The sequence below is a fragment of the Melospiza georgiana genome, chromosome 1, assembly GCF_028018845.1.
Source record: "Melospiza georgiana isolate bMelGeo1 chromosome 1, bMelGeo1.pri, whole genome shotgun sequence".
Taxonomy (NCBI): domain Eukaryota; kingdom Metazoa; phylum Chordata; class Aves; order Passeriformes; family Passerellidae; genus Melospiza; species Melospiza georgiana.
Window position 1 is genome coordinate 61,201,128 of NC_080430.1, and position 15,202 is coordinate 61,216,329.

Below are 15,202 nucleotides of genomic sequence, written 5' to 3' on the forward strand. Positions count from 1 at the left end.
ATACAAACTACCAAGTCTTCTTTTGCAAACATATTGTTAAAAGGATTCAATCTCCAGTTGCTAACAATTGAAAATAAACCATGATCCCAGCCACAGAAATTCAATACCAGAGAGACAACTCTTATGGTAATTTCAGAGGCCAGTCAAAGACACCTGAGAAAAGTCAGATGTTAGAGCCCATCAATCTTCTGAGCCACTGTTTCTCTTCTGTCCTTCAGCTACCTGCCCGAATCTACAAATTTGCTCCTGCTTTCAACATTTTTCATTATTTTCATGCAGAATAAAGGAAAAGATAATACAGAAAAGCTTATATTTGATGGAAGGAAATGAACAGGAAAGAGAAACAAAGCATACAAAACGAACCTTTATTAAATGAAAGAAAATCTGTTTTGTGGGTCAAATATGAAATATACAAAAACTTTACATCAGATCTCTTGCCAAAGAAATTAAATTCTATCTAGACTGAAGTAGCACTTGTTCTTTCCAAGACAATACGAATGGGTGAATATGCATCTTGTGGCAGTACAGGATCACACAGACTGCTGTGCTAAATTTCTGGTTACAAAGAAGAAAAGTTAAAAATCTAAATGATGTCTCTAAAGAACTCAACTATTCAACAAAGTAACCTAAAAATGTTGCATGTTGACCACTATGTATTCTCTTACAAGCAAATGACAGGTGAGTCAAGCGCAGAGTTCACAAAGCTTGCATATCACGTTGTCTGTTTCTATACAAATATAAATAGCTATTTTTTATTTCAAAAATCCTTTTATATTTGATAGCTTTATTTGTGGAAAAGGATGACCAGTTCATCAGGCTCCTGCTGTACAACCCGGACAATTCCATCTCCTTTATTGTAACCCATAAACCACAGCCTGCAATATTTTTAGAAACTTGATGTATGTTTAATCACAAGTCTTTGTATCACTGTCCTATACATGAAGGTTCTGCAGAGCTCTTAACATGTCTTTGGCATAGCACACCATGTCCCATTTAATACTTTTTTTTTTTTTTTGCTTAAAAAAGTATATTTCATTTAGTAAAACAACTTAAAAACATCTATTTCTGATTTTGTAAAATAACGTATCACCTCTTGAGATGCTTTGCAAAATATACACACACATTTTGGAAAAACATTGAGTACTGACGTGAGGGACTCATCTGAAGTCCGATCTGTTTATGAGAAGTAAATATAATTACAAATCCTGTCTTCTGCATGACTCTCACATGAAGTCGTTCAGTTCAGCTTCAAGTGCTGCTGCCATTTCATCTGCTTCAGAGCTGCTTCCTTCCTCATCTTCATTGCTGGATTCTTTACTGGATTCACTGGCAGCATCATCTTCATCCAGTTTGCGCTTGTGACCCCTGGAAGGACAGACAGAGACAAGACCCATGAATGGAGGTGTCTCAGTGCTTACTGAGAGACTCATATTCAACATGAGAAAAAGTGAGGCTAAAGGACTCATCTTTTTTCAGCCTAGACAAAAAGTATGGCCCTTGCTTTTTCATGAACTAACAGTAGCCAGTTCACACAACTTGTTTTTTAATTGCTCTTATGTGCTGTCAGCAGTAGGTGCAAAGAACAAAGTAGTGTTAATTTGTTTCTTCCATTCTTCTGAAGAAAGTATGAGACTGTTTGAGAATAATGAGTAGATTTACATTCCTCTTGCATCCCAAAAGAAAGAATGAAGCCATTGTGTGAAAGAGATATTACCAAAATACAAATCTTGTTGTATGATTTTGAAATATTCAAGTTTTCTTATCAAAATAAAACCACAACTGACGAACCGCATCTCACTGCACCAGCATGTACACTTTCATGCTTCCAAACTTTGGGGTCCCATCCTTCCCTTTTGTGTCTCTTTGGATTAGTCCTGCCAGGCTGAACAACACATTTCTTTGCATCTCTGGAGAATGAACCAGTTTAAACAGGAAACTGATGTGCACCATACCCTGCTGAAAGAATCATGTTCCTGGTTCTGAAAGATCTCCAAGGAAAATCTAATGCTTCAACTGAGACATAGCCATAAGCAAAAGAATTCGGATTTGTGGAAACATAAAATCTCTTTTCCTTGCCAAAGGGAATTATATATCAGACGTGTACTTCTAAGACAAAAATAAAGTTGAGATTTTTGCATTGCACAGAATTCATAATGAGATGCAGAAGCACCTTCAAAATCCTTCAGGATAATTTGTTCAAATTTCAAGCAGAAAAATACATGCAGAGGGGCAGGCATCTCTCAAATAACTTTCCTTGCTTGGTAGGGCTTCATTAAGAAGAGAATGCACTCACTTGCAGTCATGAAAAACTCATAAAATGATGTATCTATTTTAGCTAAAACAGTAATTTAACAATAATCCTGTTACTTCTGAGACCACAGAGAAATAGCATATAGCAAGAAAGAAAGACATTTGATAAATACTGACATGAATGATACATATCCAAAAGAAATGAAGGCAAAGATTAAGAGTCAAACTTGTGAGCTTGTAAGCAATGCTGAAATACAAAGCAATTTTTATTTACACAGACACGTTGATTGCTGTTTTCCAAGAAAGAGGAAAGCTCATTAGCCCAAACTGCTTGGTGTGTGAGCTGGCTGACTGACACCTGACTCATCCTTTCACTTTTCAGGGAGATAGCTGGACAAGGTGTGGTGGGAAGTCAGAAGGGAAGTCCAAATCAAAATGGGAAGTGAGCAGTACTATGTTCTACCTTCTCTTTCTGCTGCAGCTGTGGACAAAGAGATACTGCTGGCTGCTTTACAGAGCACCTCCTCCCACTGATGTCAGGTGGGTTTTGCTGTTGAGCATAGGGTGGTAGAATTAATATTCCTGGGAGGCAAGGCTGAAACCCTTGGATACACTCTGGGCTCTAAATCCCTAACAAGGAAAAATGGGATGAAGTAAAAGTGCTACCTGAATACTTTGCTACTGAAACTCAAATGTGGTGTGCTGAAGCAGTTTCAGGGTACTAAATGTAGCCTAATTCACAATAAAAAGCAGTTTCTCAGGCATAACAGTGATTATTTCCACACAGCCTCTATTAGCATGCAGTTTGGACAAGGAAGCTCCCATGCTTAAAATGCCCAATTGGAAGAAATCTCAGCACACTTTCATTAAAGGCTATACAAATATGTGGAGCCTTAGCAACACTTGCTTAGTGATGGTTTCAGCCTTCAGAACTACAGTGCTATTTCAGGCATTAATGATACTATTAGCAAAGAAAAGCTAATTGGGAATTAAAGAAACTTGAAAGAGCCTTACTAAGCAAAAGAAGAAATGAGTTGTGCACCTTTAACAAGTAGAGGATAAGAAGTACACATGCAGTGCTTTATTTATCTGAGAAATAAAGTCATGAAGGGAATCTATACCACAATGCTCACAGCTGAAAACATTTGCATTCATCTGCTTGTAAGACTGCATCTATGGAATCTGATGGCATTTGCCCACTGAAAAATGAAATTAGCAATCTGACAGCTGTCATTTACACATCTGAAACATACACACAACTGCAGATACTGTATTGAAGGATGTGTCAGGACAAGCAGGCTTTTAGAGCCTAAATACTATAATTTACTGGGACATAAATCAATAGCACAGATCTCACAGAAAAGAAACAAAATGGTCTCTGAAGAAATACAAGAAATAACAGCTCATTGAAATAATACCTCACTGCCAGTTCATTATTTCTTGAAAGTGCAGAACAGTTAATTTTCTAAATAATAACAGCAAAGACTAGCAAAATTATTACTTTATGCAAGAAAATAACTTTTAAAATGTCAATGTACTTCACAGCAACTAGATTTTGGCGAGGACAATCAACTAAATACAGAAATCTGAAATACTCAGTGTGACTAATTAATTAAAGAATGGAGCTCCAGCCCATAAAATGACTTTCCAAAAACCTTAATGGATGCCTCTCCCATATTTCATCCCTCATTCAGTTGTATTAAACAGTATCTTTGGAAATCCAAAAGCCTGACCATTATCTGTTTTGTCAGTTCTTGTTATTTCAGGAAGGCTAGAATGACAGCCCTGTTCAATCTCAATATGAAACATTAGTCATTTACAGGGAGGAAAAAATCATAAAAAAGCCAAAAAAGAAAACACAGCTAAGTATTAGTTCTCTATAGAAAAAAAATCTGAATGTTCTGAATGTTAGCATTTTTTTATTGTGATATAAAAATCTTTCAGTATTTGTGTACTGTAAACTGCAGTTTCACAGGTATTCAAAAAAACATTTAAATGAGTATTATGATATGAAATAAAAAGCTAACCCTCAGAGAAGTATAGAGAAAGGATGTCAGGAAGACAGAGCTGCTCTTCTTCTTTGCAAATTCAGAAAAGAGAGATAACACTCTGTTCATAATTTCTATCTTCAGAGAAAAAGCAGTATATCCCTGTGGTGGTGTACCTATTAACATAACAAACAATTTAAAATGTATATTTTCCTCACTGTTTTGTGCCCATTCTTTGTAATTTCCCGTTTCAGAGCCATAGTATGTAGCACTTTTGAGTGGAAAAGTTAAGCTCATACAGAATTCCTTCTTACTATTTAGAGAAAATGATTCAGCAGTGTTGCAGGCTTCCATTAGCCTGATTTGCATTTTTATAACGAATTTTGCTTGACTGTTATTAAAAGCTAAACACATTTATAACAACTGAGTATCTTTAACCTCACATATGAACAACTGCCAAAACAATGAATGCAGAACTTTAAATATCTTACAACTCTGTGAAAAAACCTCTACAATCCAGATTACCTTTTCCTTTGCATTAAGTATTTTTCTTTTGTAATATCCAGTACAAGGAGGCCCACCAGTTCATGTGCTGGAAAAATCCTTTCAAAAGAGAACTACATTTCATAAAATCTCATGTATTTATATGAATTGTCAAGAGATTTAAATAAACTAAGTGTAATTCACAATGACATTAAAAATAAAAAGAAAAAACTATCTGTAATTACATACAATTAAAAGTAGTTTTTAGAGAAATTTCATCCAAAGAATGCTAATAAGAAATAGTGATTTTTCCAAATGAAGAGACAGGTTTACAGAGTTGCAATAGCACAAAGTATATACCTATAAAAAATCACAGAAAAATTTACTGAAAATGAAAATTTATTTAGCTCTTGATCCATTAAAAAATGAGCACTAAAATCTGATTACAATGTCCTAGTCGAATGAAAACTCCATTCTCATGAATTCACTTTAAATTTAGTTCACTAAGAGAGCCATAGGAAACAAAGTGAAAGAAGCCCATTATTTCTTGCTTCTATTATCTTAAGGTCTTAATTTATAATTGGCTGAAAATAATGTTGAAAAACATTCTTCTTTTCTTACTTGAAAAGCAGATTGCCTCTGCTTTTTTTGCATCCATTTAAGAAATACAGTGCTACATTAAAATAGAAACATCTAATTAGCAAAGGAACTCAAAGGGCAACGTAACCCTTGCTTTAAACAAAGCATACTTAAATCTTAAATTCCAAACCTTATTTTAGACTTGTAAATGAAAACTACAGAAAATACTTAAATACATCGTTCACATATCCTTTAAACTCCAAATACCCACAAATCCCCATCACTACTCTGATAATGAGTAAACCCTTTATTTTTTGCAAGTTGACTTGACTTTTTTCAGTATCTCCTAAAATCACTACAATAACAAAGCAGAGTCTGCAGACTAAATGTGTTTAGTCTTTTACAAGCAATCAGCTTACAGCATTGACGCTAAAAATGAGGACTTCAATATGCTACCAAATACAGCCAAGTTTCTCTCTAATGAGAACACTCACACAGCAGCCATAAGTAGTTTGGAAAGCGCATTTTGGAACTGCGTGCTGCCTTCTAACATCATCACAGCCTTGCACCACAACCTACACCGCCCTGGCATGCCTCCAAAGCTCCGTGTGGAAGGTTTGTCCTGGATTCCATACACACCTAGACCACAGCTTTCTGTAAACTTCTTCCACAATGGAAAGAAGGTGATGTGGCATTTGGTAATGCAACTAGAATTTGACTTCCTTCGACAAGAATTTGACTGTGGGAACACTGTATTCAGACAAACTAGTTCTCTGGCAATATTCTTCAGTTATGAAGAAGTAGGGCTGGTTATCCAGTAAAACTCTTCTTCAACCCATTCTGAAGATGCCAGCCCAGTACCTGGCTAACAAGCTTCAATGCTTGAGCTCTGAGAACACACAAACTGAAAATCAATGTTGTGAGCATTAATATGTTACATGGGACAGACAGACAAGATGGTTAAATTTTCAGAGAGATGTTCCAAGTCTGAGGTTATGTTTTTTTAACATGGGATACGTGGCAATATCTTTAAGGTCCCTTCTAAGCCAAACCATGCTGATTCTATGCCCATTCAGAGTGAGCAATTGTCCACAGCCTGCCTGTAACGCAGGTGTTTCCCCTCTGGCAATTTCCCTGGAACATCTGTGCAGGGACACTGGATTTCTGTCCTGGTGCTCCTCCCTGGCACTGGCAGAGCACAGTGCCAGGCACACACACACAGCCGTGGGAGCACAAACAGCACCACCCCAGCACTGCTGGCAAGCTGCAGTGTGTGTTTTCACTTTCTGCTCCTGCTGGGACAAACAGGATACTATTTAGCACCGCAGGAACAAATGCCAGACAACTCATATATTTCCTCAAGAACTCACCCAATGCTGTCTACAGGATTACAGGGTGATCCAGAAATCTAATATGCAGAAAAATTATGCACTGAGAATGTTCCTTGCACAGCCTCGGGGTGCAGAGAGAGCCCCTGCAGTGGGAGGAACAGTGTGCTTTCAACGCTGTTCACAAAAACCTCTTGCAGGCACCCAGCAATTCCAACTGACATCTCTGAAGAGTATTTTAACTAACACAACAGTAAAGTGAGAGCTAATTAAATTCTGTACAGCTTCAGTGCCTTTCTGCCTTAAAATTTAGCACACCTGTGCACAAATCCAATGGTGAGAAACTGTTATGGAAACTGAAAACATCCGACAACAGCTTTATAGGTAGTTCTCTGAACTAAACACTAAATTTAGAGTATTTTAAGTCAGGAAGTCACTGAAAATTTAGTACAGCACAATATAGTAATAATTTCTGGATTTACAAGGATAGTTGATAAATTTTGCTAAAATTGCCTCATTGATGAGCTTGTGCCTTCTTAATGTTCAGATCAAGGGGAAAGTTTAATAACAAGAAAATCAGTCCAACCGTGGTTTCTTAACAATATTAATGTTTTCTTGAAGAAAATGGTGATTTCTTAATAGTTAAACATTGGGATATTCCAAAACCAAACAGTGTAGCAATAAAACTTTAAAATTAAATGCCGTGTGATTTTCTCTGCACTGAACTAATTTAGATACAGATAACAATTAAATTGGATAATGGAAAATTGAAAAGTTGAACCTACAATTTCGCTTCTGTAATTAAGTCACAGAAATAGAAACTGTGTCCCTAAAATATTACTTGTTATTAGCTTCAAGTTGTTTAAAAATAATCCATGTACTTATAAGGCATATACAACATGCAATATAATTATTTCTTCAAAAGGGAAAGGTGACAGCGGCGGTTTTATATCAGACAACAAATAATTTTGTCATTGACATATAGAAGACAGCCAGAAGACAGAAGAAGAAAATTAAATATACTTTTCACTATGTGGAATGCCAGACTCTTACCTGACACTTTCATAAGGGAAAATGCCCAGATTCACTCTAGCATATGATTTCTTAATCCTATTTGAAAGCTAAACCAGGCCTTTGTTGTTTGCATCAATTCTCTTTCCAGCTTCTTCTAGTTTACAAATATTACCTATTCTGACAATAAAAGATAGACAGTAGTTCTGTAGCTCTGTAGGGATTCTGGGTAACTCTGGGAGGCTGTAATACCAAGGCTCAGAAGTGAGCAAAAATAGTTTCAAGTCTTTCTTCCCAGTACCTGGGTGGGCATTGTACACCAACTCTACTGGGATTTGGTTTGAAAAGCATCTTTTGAAAATGGACTAATTCCTCAAACTAATTTCTGTATAGGATGGCAATAGTCTCAGATAGTGATCCTCCTTAGAGATTGAAATGAGTCATTGTTTCAAAGAATGGTTGTATGCAATAAAAAATTAAGATGAAAAGTGGGCAAAAAAAAAACTAGGATGCATGGGCAATTTAGAAAACTCAAAACCGTACATCAAAACAAGAAGTTGGAAACGAAACATCATCTGATTTATCTGAGAAAAGTAAAACTGCCTTCATTTTTCTCACAGAAGCACAATGTGTATGCAGAGGTACCCCTGTGTGAATATAAGGGAGAACCAACTCCAGTTTGAAGACCCCCAACACCGCAAAATAACACTTGAAATCCTGATTGGATTTGCCAGCATCACTTACAAACACTGAGAATACTCTTCAAAATGCATTATTTGGCTTCTTAAATTGTTAAGGTGGAATTTAGTTGACAACACACTGACTGTGCTAATCAAGGAGGTTGAAGTAGGATTTGGCATATGGTGGCTTTTAAAATAAGATATCCATAGATTATATTAATCTATAGGTTATAGACTACACCAAGTTATAAAGAAAGATGATTTTTAATCTTTAGTCAAAGCCTTCAATTCTGATTTTTACTAACTCGTCTCTTACTTTGCCCTTGTTTTCAATAAATAATGGAGATTAAATTGCAAATAATTAAACCAAACATCCTTCTAGGATGTTCATTCTCTGCTTTGCACACAAGAATATTAACTAACAACATCTCTGCTTCATCATAAAATATTGAAAATAAGACAAAACACATCACTGACTCTATATGGATACTGGTAGTACTGTCATTGCCACTGAGGCATGAAAAAGAGACTTCAAATTCCTTTAAAATGTTGTGTTCTATGGGCTAAAATACACACTCCCTTTTCCACACAGGTATATTCTTTCATGAAATTCACTAGGTCACTCCTGCCAAAACCAGTCAGCCCTTCATCCTCCTCACACTGCCATGTGATTTAACTGGATAACCCCCAGCCGACTGACTCTGCTGCCTGCCTCACAGTCTGGTAAGCCATAGTGCACCAGCTCCTGTAGTCAGCTTCCACTGCACAACATTTACTGTACTGGAGTATTTACTGCACAACAGCTGGGGCACTGGAGCTGCTGTGAGGCTGTGGCTTACACCATAGTACCTAGCACTGAGATTGCTACATCTCGCAACGGGCTGCACGATTGTTTTCTCTGTATCATACAGCATCTTCCTGCAATACTACATTTCTCTACTACTTATTTCTTTATCCCAATGGCAAGACATGTTATCTTGGCAATCCTCACTTCTTCCTTCCCTAAATTCCTAGCCCTGACAACTTATATTTTTCTTTATTTATTTGTTGAAACTGTACACAATAAATATTTTTTCATGCATTAAAACAGGTTTTGGAGGACTGTTTTAAGAAGACTGCATTATAATACAAAGCTACAGAGAACCTAGAAAATAATTTATCAGCATTGGAAGGTCAACACTTGACTTCAGACAATCCATTTTGCTACAGGATGTTTTAGAAAAGCTAGTAAGTTAGAATATGAAATGACATCAAGGCAGGAAGTCACTTCTCAGTAAAAGAAATTTTCAGAAATTTGTTAGACATTTGCTAGGCTTCCACTAGAAACAGAGCAAAGTAGGGTCAAGGCTTGGTTTACAAATAAGAAAAATCTGAATTGAGGTTGTGAAAGTATCTGCCAGAACCATGTGACTTTTACATGAATTTTATAAGGTTAGCATAAATGATATATACAGCATAAAAATACATGCAATACATTTGAAACAAAATGCCAGCCATCTTTTTTTTGTTGTGTAATTCCAACAAAGTCCCTAAAAAAGTGGGTCTGCATTCATTAAATTTGGATCTCTATAATACTGGGTCAGTGAGCATCACCAATTCAATATGGATCAAAAGGCATTGCCAGCCCCCAGCCTATGTGCCAAATGGAACCACACGGCTGAGAATTCCCCGTACCTGTTGTTTTCACACCAGCTACAATGTGACAAACGACCCAGTGCAGCAGATCGCAGCTCTCCTGGCTCACAGTCTTGGGCCTCTCTACAGTCTGCTCTACAGTTTTTTCTGTTGATATTTCTGGAATAAATTTGAACTAGCAAAGGCAGTTTATACTTGATCTGTACTTTCTGGTGCAAAGCTGCAATTTTTTATGATGGTGCTGTCCAAAACCTAGATTCAAGGTATTATTCAGCTGCAGTCTCCCCCATACCACTAATGAAGAAGGCATCTGAAAGAGAAGCATCTCATTATCTTTAATCAGTCCAGAGTAAAAGGCAGCTGCTGAGCCTGTGTCATGGAGAGTTAATTTTCTTTCCACTAGCCAGGACAGTGTGATGTTTTGAATTCAGTGTGAGACTGGTGTTGATAACACACTGATGGCTCAGTCATTGCTCAGTAGTGCTTACCCTGAACCAAGGACTTTTCAGGTTCCTGTGCTCTGCCAGTGAGGAGCTGCACAAGGACCTGGGAGGGAGCACGGCCAGGACAGCTGACCCAAACTGGGCAAAGGGTTATTCCAGACTATACAGTGCCATGCCCAGCACATTAACTGTGACATTGGACAGGAGGGCCTGATTGCTGCTGAGGGAGAAGCAGCAAGGTGGTGAGCATTTGTATCACACATCACTTGTTTCCCTTAGGGAAATTAAACCTACCTCCTCATTACAATTATTATGAAGCTATTACATATTTTATTTTGTTTCAAATATTATTAAACTGTTCTTATTTCAAGCCATAGGTTTACTTTTTCCTGGTTCTCCGCCACACAGGGCAGGGGGAAGTGGCTGTGTGGTTCTTAATATCTGGAGTTAAACCAGGACAGCCTGGTCTTATCCATGTAATGGTACTAGCCACAGGCCCTGATATAGTACAATTATCAATTTACCTGGATATATGGATGTGCACAAGAGGGAAATGTGAAAAGCTGTTTCTCCAGGTGCCAAATGACTAGACTTCAAACATGTAACAAAAACTGAGACTGCAACAAATTGTTCTTCTAATGCTTGAGAATGAGAGAGCCACATGAATGCAGGGACAGGAGCAAGGTCTGAAATGCCAGGCAGAGGATGAGACAACTCTTTGTTTGACTTTAGGAATAAAAGCACTCGACAGGCCCTCTCCCAGACTGCTGGAACACATTTCACAGCTGACCTTACTCAGATATCCCTTTGTCCTCCTCAGCCTGCACAGGTGACCCTCAAGGGTGAGGGGCAGGGCCTGTGCACAGCCCTGGCAGAGAGGAGAAGCCTGGCCACACACCAGGATCTTGCCCCACTGCTCAGAGTCTGTTTATCCCCCCTTGCTAACACCTGGGACACAAAACTTTCTGGTATTACCATTCAGTGGTCTGAAGCAAACAGCAACATCAGCAGAGACATATAATTTCACAATTTTTTGTGTTAATCTGCAAGCTTTACAGGTTCTCTACCTAGCAGGAACATACTTTGCAAGAATACTTAACGTGATGTGGTTTGTCTGATGGGATATTTCACTGCAACTGGCAAAACAGATACTGTCATGTATTCAATTGTGTTCTCCAGTAAATATTCACTGGGATAGCTAAAGGTACACTCAAGCCACAGTGGTAATCTGAGAACAGCAGAAGGAGGCTCTGAACAGGAGACTTTCCCCTCAGCAAACGGGGACCACTTCTGTGCAATGCAGTGGCAATATACTTGGGTCACACAGTAAAGGACGTTTGCTGCTTTGCCATCTACAGTGGTGTGGAGAATCAAAACATCCCTATTCTGCTTTTCACATGCATGGCTGGAAACAACACAGGGACAGATCTCCACAACTGGCTTGATACAGATACAACAGTCTTCTGAAGCAAATCCAAGGTTTCTAAAATATCTGACTTTGTTCTTCCCAATATAAGTACCTATTAGAAGTGATTAATAAACTACTTGGAAATGGGAATATCTACCCATTTTGATTCCTAGATTTCCTCCCCTTCCATTAAGAAGCAGTACTGCTTCTCTTCTACCAACGTTTTTAGCACATGCTTCAAGCTGGCATTTTAATTGAAGGAACACACTGCTGTTTAGCAGCCATTAAAGACTTGCAGGGATCAAGATTAATGCACATTAGTTATTATGTGGAATTTAACGTACTTTTAGAATTCATTAGGGAAACTAGAGCTATTTTTCTTGATTGGAACAATGTTACCTTACAGTTTCCCACTAATGTCCTAGGTCTCAACATAATGAAGGATTAAAAACCTTCACTGACACATCTTAATGTACTTCTTAGTTTCTTTATTCTCCAGAGATATTTAGATATCCACATATCTTACTAAGGAAAAACATAAATTGTTTAATAGCTCATAAATTGCAGTGAAGAACTTGGCCTGACTAAAGGAAAAAATGCTGCCTAAATTACCTGAAGGGCAACCCCCTGCTATTCTTCTGTTCCCAGTGCAGCTCTTTCACCAACACACAAACCAAAGCAGTACATTATGGGCTTGCCTCACCCTGAACTTCTGCTTTACATCTTTCTTATCCCACACCATTAGCCACAGATGCAGAACAACATTAATATCTACAGACTGCTGGAATAGGTTAGTGGTGCTGGAGGAACTGGGTGCTGGGGTTATGTGAGTGGAAGCAGGATACTGGAACCTGGTGCAGTTAATTACTCCTGTGCAGGAACAGAAATGGATACATATGACAATCTGATGCTCCAGTTTCTTATTGGAACTCAGATTTCATAAGAGAAAGGAACTGTCCCCTCTGGGTGTTACAAGTGCTCTGAAGTTGAAGACAGAATGAAATGGTTTTCCTACTCCTCCCTTTGTGAGGGAACACTAGGAGCTCAGGTTTTTAAATTCACTCAGGGTTCTAGTTCTCACCCTCTTGCCCTAGCAATCACATGAACCAAACTGGGACTGCTCATTCTTCAAGGTGGCAGGGCATTAAGCAGATCAAGTCAGTAACTTCCAAATTCCTTCCCCATCATCCTGGTTTCTTGCAGCCTTCACTTATTCAAGCATAAATTATGCTTTTGACATTTTTTGGATTTAGGAATACCTAAATGAAATGTTTCACACAGTAGCATCTCTCCCAGCTGGGCTAGAGGAACCAGCATTAGGTAACTGCCTGTTACCTGACAGTTGATGAACAACTGTGCATTGTTCTGAAAACTCTTCATTCTCACAACTTAGAAGGGGTAGTATTAAATTTTCAAGAGTTCTCCTTGTCTGGAGGCTTCTCATACAGGGTCAGACAGCTCCTGGTACCCCTGGGTAGGGTTATACTGGAATGTTATCAACACAAGCTCTCTTCCTTCTTCACCACAAGGACCTGACTCTGCTGTAGGCTCCCAGCACTTGCTCAGGGCTATTCTCACTCCCAGGTAGTTAATCCACGCACTTTCTTTCAACATTGATCTCAGCAATGTGGATTTTACAGATCTCTTAACTGTGATATACTGATTATTTCAACACTCATTCTTGATCCTGAGACAAACTCATCGCTACTGCACAAGCACAAGAAAAACAGAGCTAGATGAAAAGACAAATATGTTGACCTGTTTTCTTTTCACTAGTCTTGATCGCTGCTTAAACCTAAGTTTGGGGTCCTGGAAGGGTGCCAGGGTTGTCCCTACCACATATGGCCTCTTCTCCAAGCTGAAGTGTTGTTTTTCATTGCTTTGTACTTTCTTCTTCAGGTAACCTCACAGTTAAACAAGAATTCTCTGCTAGAAAGCACGTCTCTTCTTTCTGTTCTTTCTTTCTGATTATGTGAATGCCTCTCATCATTTTTCAGCCCTCACTCTTCCCAAAATGACTGTAACAAATGATTTCTGAAGTCTGCTTCTACAAAAATCTAGCTCTTGTAGATTGGTACTTCTTGCAGATATATTATAGAAAATTATTTTCCCTCAGGCTCTAGTCACTCCATTGTCCCAGGATGGAAGCTATTAGTTAATGGCTCTGCAGTGATAAAAGGCAATGACTGCAGAAAGACTTCTACTTCAAATACATTGAGGCATTACTGAGAAATCAATCTCATTATTCACTCAGAACTCTTTAGTTATAGACAGAGTCACTAAATCATTATAGACAGCAAAAGTTAGAACAGAGAAATGTAATAATAACAGCAATTCCTGCACATACTTTAGCATTTATTAACACATTTAAGGAGACAAGGGGAACAAGGAACTCTCCTGCTTGATCACCTATATTATGATTCCAAATTTTTGCTCCTAGAAAAAATGGCAACTTAGACTCCCCAATTCATTTTACAGATACCAGCACATGTCTATTGAAAAGCACAAGTAAAACCTATTTAGACCTTAAGTGAATTGAGAAAAATAAGGATGTATTTTAACAGCACTTTCCTAAGTCTTGTAACATACTACTAACACAGAGATTTTTAATTGCTTGTGTATCCTTCCCCTGAAGTACCAGAATTGTTAGAACTTAGCACCATGTAAACTTGCACAGTTAATCTACATAGTATTGAAATATGAAAACCCATGACCAAAAAATGGTATTGATATAGAGAATTTGATAAAAAACATACTAATACAAACCAGCTTTCAAATCCAATACTGAAAGCAGTATAAGACAGCTTTATGCTATTTTTCACTTTTCCAAAGACACTTCTTTTCCTGATCTCAATTGCATAGTTGCTATATTAACTAACAGGTATAACCATAGTATCAGTGTAAGCCAAGCAATAACTGCACACACAGACACAGATGGACTGAATGATATTGTATTATTGCACCTGAACAACTTGTAGGTATTTTCACAGTTTTACAGTAAAAGAGGCTAAAGGCAGATGCTCACTCTAACCATGCTGTATTTCAAAGCATTTTCAAGCTTCCCATCTCATGTGGTCTAACACAAGCACAAGTATTATAACCCATCACTTTGTGAGAAAAGTAGTCTTCTGCAGTTTGTATGTCTTGGCAATTTACATATTGTGGAGGGAAACATAAAGATACCAGAGAATTATGTTAAAGTATCTTGCACAAGTTCAAAGCACCACTGTTCAGCTTTTTGGTGAACAATGAAAAAAAAATCTTCTTAGAACTATTGTAACAACTTACATTATTCTTAACATAAAGCTTAATAGATTTAGGTGACAGATTAAGTGGTGAACACCTCACTCATACCATGAAATGCTAAAGGAATTTGCCAGAAAAAGGAACACATAAC

The 15,202-nt window shown here is 37.8% G+C and overlaps 1 protein-coding gene across 1 annotated transcript in view; it reads right to left on the reverse strand.

Moving 5' to 3' along the window:
• Positions 1-351: 351 nt before the first annotated feature.
• The window catches only part of CTDP1 (CTD phosphatase subunit 1), a 96,208-nt gene continuing 81,357 nt past the window's right edge, over positions 352-15,202 (reverse strand). Inside the window, exon 13 of the mRNA XM_058024858.1 lies at positions 352-1,365. Coding sequence (XP_057880841.1) covers positions 1,224-1,365 — 142 coding nt within the window. The 3' untranslated portion in view covers positions 352-1,223. The remainder of the gene's footprint in view (positions 1,366-15,202) is intronic.